Source organism: Gossypium arboreum, chromosome 10, assembly GCF_025698485.1.
Source record: "Gossypium arboreum isolate Shixiya-1 chromosome 10, ASM2569848v2, whole genome shotgun sequence".
NCBI classification, from domain to species: domain Eukaryota; kingdom Viridiplantae; phylum Streptophyta; class Magnoliopsida; order Malvales; family Malvaceae; genus Gossypium; species Gossypium arboreum.
In genome coordinates this window covers 20,238,851-20,242,823 of record NC_069079.1, presented here as the reverse complement: position 1 = coordinate 20,242,823, position 3,973 = coordinate 20,238,851, and the positions used below count along the sequence as shown (strand labels likewise).

Genomic DNA, 3,973 nt, shown 5'->3' with positions numbered 1-3,973 from the left:
TGCAACATTTCTGGCATAAAATATTATTACCACGCAAGATGAATGTATATCACGTGATTTTTATTCCAGATTTGATAAAAGGTTCTTCAAGAGGGATTTGTTTTTACATAGATATATAGAATTTTGCATGATTATCGGCCACTATATGTGATCCTAGATGAGTTGCACTTGTATAAAAAATGTTGATTGATTTTCAGCTTAAGACTTTTTTCAGGGTTCTTCTATTGTTTCAACCAAGCATAGGAGGGGTGGTGTTTCTTGGTTGGAAGTTCTGCAAAGCTAATGCAAAATGTCATCATCCCCTGAGAATTCTCCATCAGAAGATTCCCCACCAGCTTCATCATCATCATCATCATCACCATCATCAGCATCAGCATCAGCATCACCACCACCACCATCAAAAAGCTCCCCACCCCCGCCACCACCAACAACGCCACCGCCATCCTCGCCACCTCCGCCAAAACTTTCGTCACCACCCCCCCCTGCACCTATTAATAAAAGTCCTGTACGCCATCCTCCTCCGCCTCCTCCATTGACTTCGTTTCGTCATCCTCCTCCCCCTCCACCCATTAAAAGTGGTACCGACCACTCTCCACCACCTCCTACCAAAAGTGGTAGTTCCAAGTCAAACAATTCTCACAAGTCATCACCATCAACTCCGTCAAATGATAACTCAGGAATTGTCTTTATTGGAGTAGCTGTGGGGGCAGCATTATTTCTCCTTGTTTTTGTCACTCTTTTAGTAATATGCTGTCGAAGAAGAAAGAAGAAAAGCAATCAGAAAATCCAGTACTATCAACCTAGAGAAGCTAAAGGTGATAAAAAACCAATACCCTTCTTTCTCAAATTCTCTCTTTCTTCATTGATGAAAATTTTGAAACAGAAAGGCTAAAATTTTACAAATATGCTTTAAAAATACAATGAAGAGAAGAAACCTAATATGCATGTTTTTTCATTTATCTCCTACAACTCTTGAATCTAGCTTTAATATCAATTTTATGATTTAAGACTAATAAAGTTTGCATGGCTCATAAATTAGTTCTATTACATGTGGTTTATGCAGCTGGTGGAGGTGATCAGTACTATAACTCCTCAATGAATCGTCAATGGGGCGTGGATGGTGTTAAAACAACCCCATCACCTGGAGGTGGATGGGGTACACCATCCCCAGTGCCACCTGCTGGTGCTGCTGGTGGTGGAGGTGGATGGGGTGCACAATCCTCAATACCAGGACAAGTTTTGAGCGGTGAAGTAAGCTCCATGTCCTCAGGCCCACAACATACTCCTTTGCCACCTCCATCACCAAATATTGGTCTTGGAGTAAACACTGGCGCTTTCACTTATGAGGAGCTGTCAACTGCTACTGGAGGATTTTCTCAAGCCAATTTGCTCGGCCAAGGTGGGTTCGGATACGTGCATAAAGGTGTGTTACCAAATGGAAAAGAGATTGCAGTTAAGAGTTTAAAAAGTGGTAGTGGACAAGGAGAAAGAGAATTCCAGGCAGAAGTTGAAATAATTAGCCGTGTCCATCATCGCTACCTCGTGTCATTAGTCGGATATTGCATTGCCAGACAGCAACGGATGTTAGTCTATGAATTTCTTCCAAATAAAACCTTAGAATATCATCTCCATGGTAAATTGAATTTTCATAATTCACTTGTTATCTATCTTTTAAGTTGCAAGCTTGTCTTTCTTTATTAGAAACTAGCCAACTCACCCCCTCCTTTTTTTCATTGCAGAAAAGAACCTACCAGTCATGGATTTTCCTACTAGACTTCGTATTGCATTAGGTTCTGCTAAAGGACTTGCTTATCTTCATGAAGATTGTGAGGAATCTAAGTCCCCTACTTTATTTCTATCTATCATGCATTTGCCACTTCATCTTTCTCTAAAGATTTCATTTATTTGTTGAATTTATACATGCAGGCCATCCTCGCATTATTCATCGTGATATCAAATCAGCTAATATTCTCCTTGACTACAACTTTGAAGCTAAGGTATATATCAGCTTTAAAAAAACTCTATGTTGGAAAAAGGATTAACTAACCGAGCATATGATTATATAGGTGGCTGATTTTGGATTGGCTAAGTTGTCTACTGATAACCACACTCATGTCTCAACTCGTGTGATGGGAACATTCGGGTAACTATGAACAACTGTAAATAGCTATATTTGATTAGCATGTTTGAGAGAAAATAAAGACTGAAAAACTAAGAAAACCCATAATGTGTTCGTATATTTTTTAAATGAAACAACATTTCTTATAGGGTTTGTAATGTAGGTACTTGGCTCCGGAATACGCATCAAGCGGCAAGCTGACTGAGAAATCGGATGTTTACTCATTTGGGGTTATGTTGCTAGAACTCATAACGGGAAAGCAACCTGTCGATCCAACTAGTGCAATGGAAGATAGCTTAGTAGATTGGGTATGTAAAGTCAATGCATTAGCCGCGGAAAACATAAGATTCATTAACCATTATAAGAAAATTACATATAGAGAGAGAATGGTGTGTTAATATTTTCTATGAAATAGGCTCGACCACTTTTGACTCGTGGACTAGAGGATGGAGACATTGGTCCCTTGGTTGATCCAGGTTTGGAGAATAACTTCAACCAGGAAGAAATGAAACGCATGGTGGCCTGCGCCGCAGCTAGCATCAGACATTCAGCTCGAAAGCGCCCTAAAATGAGTCAGGTTTGCAATGAATCGATCCTTGAATTTCCCTTTACCTTTTTTTATAACAAAATTAGATTTTACAAGCAATGTATCATGGAAAGCAGATTGTACGTACCTTGGAAGGAAACTCTTCATTGGATGACCTAAATGAGGGTGTAAAGCCAGGCCATAGCTCAGTCTATGCCTTGGGTGGAACCACAGATTATAGCAAAAGTTCATATGATGCTGATATGAAGAAGTTTAGAGAATTAGCATTATCAAGCCAAGATATGAGTGAGAGCAACCCTTAATCGTAGACAGATTTGGACATTGGTTGTTTGGTTCAAATATTATTTCGAGCTGCTATTTTGGAATCTTTATGTTTGGTTATCAAGTGTTTTCTTTTTGTTTTTTTTTTTTCCTTTTCTTACGGATTTTGTATGATTCAAGACTTGATAAAGTTAGCTTTAGATAAGAATCTCCTCCGATTCAATCAATATCCTGTTGTTAATGTTACTAGTTTGAGCATTTGAGATTCGAAATTAAAATATCATCTCGGGAAAATATGATATATATACATACATATATATAATATTATAAAATATCGAAAATGAAAGTAAATAAACATATTCACATTATAGTTTTTAAACATGTGGTACTTCGTATTTATTTTTAATTTAAGTAAATTACCCATTTACTATTTTAAATTATAGTAGATAATTTACTTTAAACATTAATTAAATATTACAAGTATATTGCAATAATAAGACTCTTTTTAAATTAATCTTATTTTTATTGTTTTTTGTAATAAAATTCTTTTTTATTATTGTTAACTGTAATTGTTTTTCATAATTTAAGTTGTTTGTTAATACAAATTTGTTACACCCTAGTTTGGCAAACCCATATTTTGGATGGTTGATCAAGTCGGATCGGTAAGGATTTGTGTGTGAGCTAAGTTTAATTTGCTAAGTTGGACTGATTTTGTTTTTGTAGCTTTGCCTCGGGCAAACTGTTTTGTGGTGTTTTGCCATCTTGCGGACTCCCATTCAATTTGGCGAGCTCTTGCGCTGGCGAACATGTTTGTAACAAATCTTTCTGTGGGAGACTTGTCTTTTCATTGTGGAATCATCTAGTGGTTGATTTCGACGAAATTAACTAAAATTTTGACAAAGGCAAGTACACCTATTAATTAATAGTATAGCTACGGTGAGCACAGATATTGCTCTCACAAAGACTAAAAGTACTAGTAATTATCGTCTTTCTATTATTTAACCGATAAATTCGAGTGATTGATTGAAAACTAAAATTAACTAAAT

At 36.8% G+C, this 3,973-nt stretch overlaps 1 protein-coding gene across 1 annotated transcript; it reads left to right on the top strand.

Annotated features, from left to right (window-relative positions):
• Positions 1-202: 202 nt before the first annotated feature.
• LOC108488001 (proline-rich receptor-like protein kinase PERK4) lies at positions 203-3,154 on the top strand. Its single transcript, XM_017792320.2, has 8 exons — positions 203-815; positions 1,064-1,633; positions 1,740-1,826; positions 1,927-1,997; positions 2,067-2,143; positions 2,283-2,427; positions 2,535-2,696; positions 2,783-3,154. Exons 1-8 carry the CDS (start codon positions 290-292, stop codon positions 2,966-2,968), a joined length of 1,824 nt encoding a protein of 607 aa, XP_017647809.1. The 5' UTR covers positions 203-289; the 3' UTR covers positions 2,969-3,154.
• The last annotated feature ends 819 nt before the right edge of the window (positions 3,155-3,973 follow it).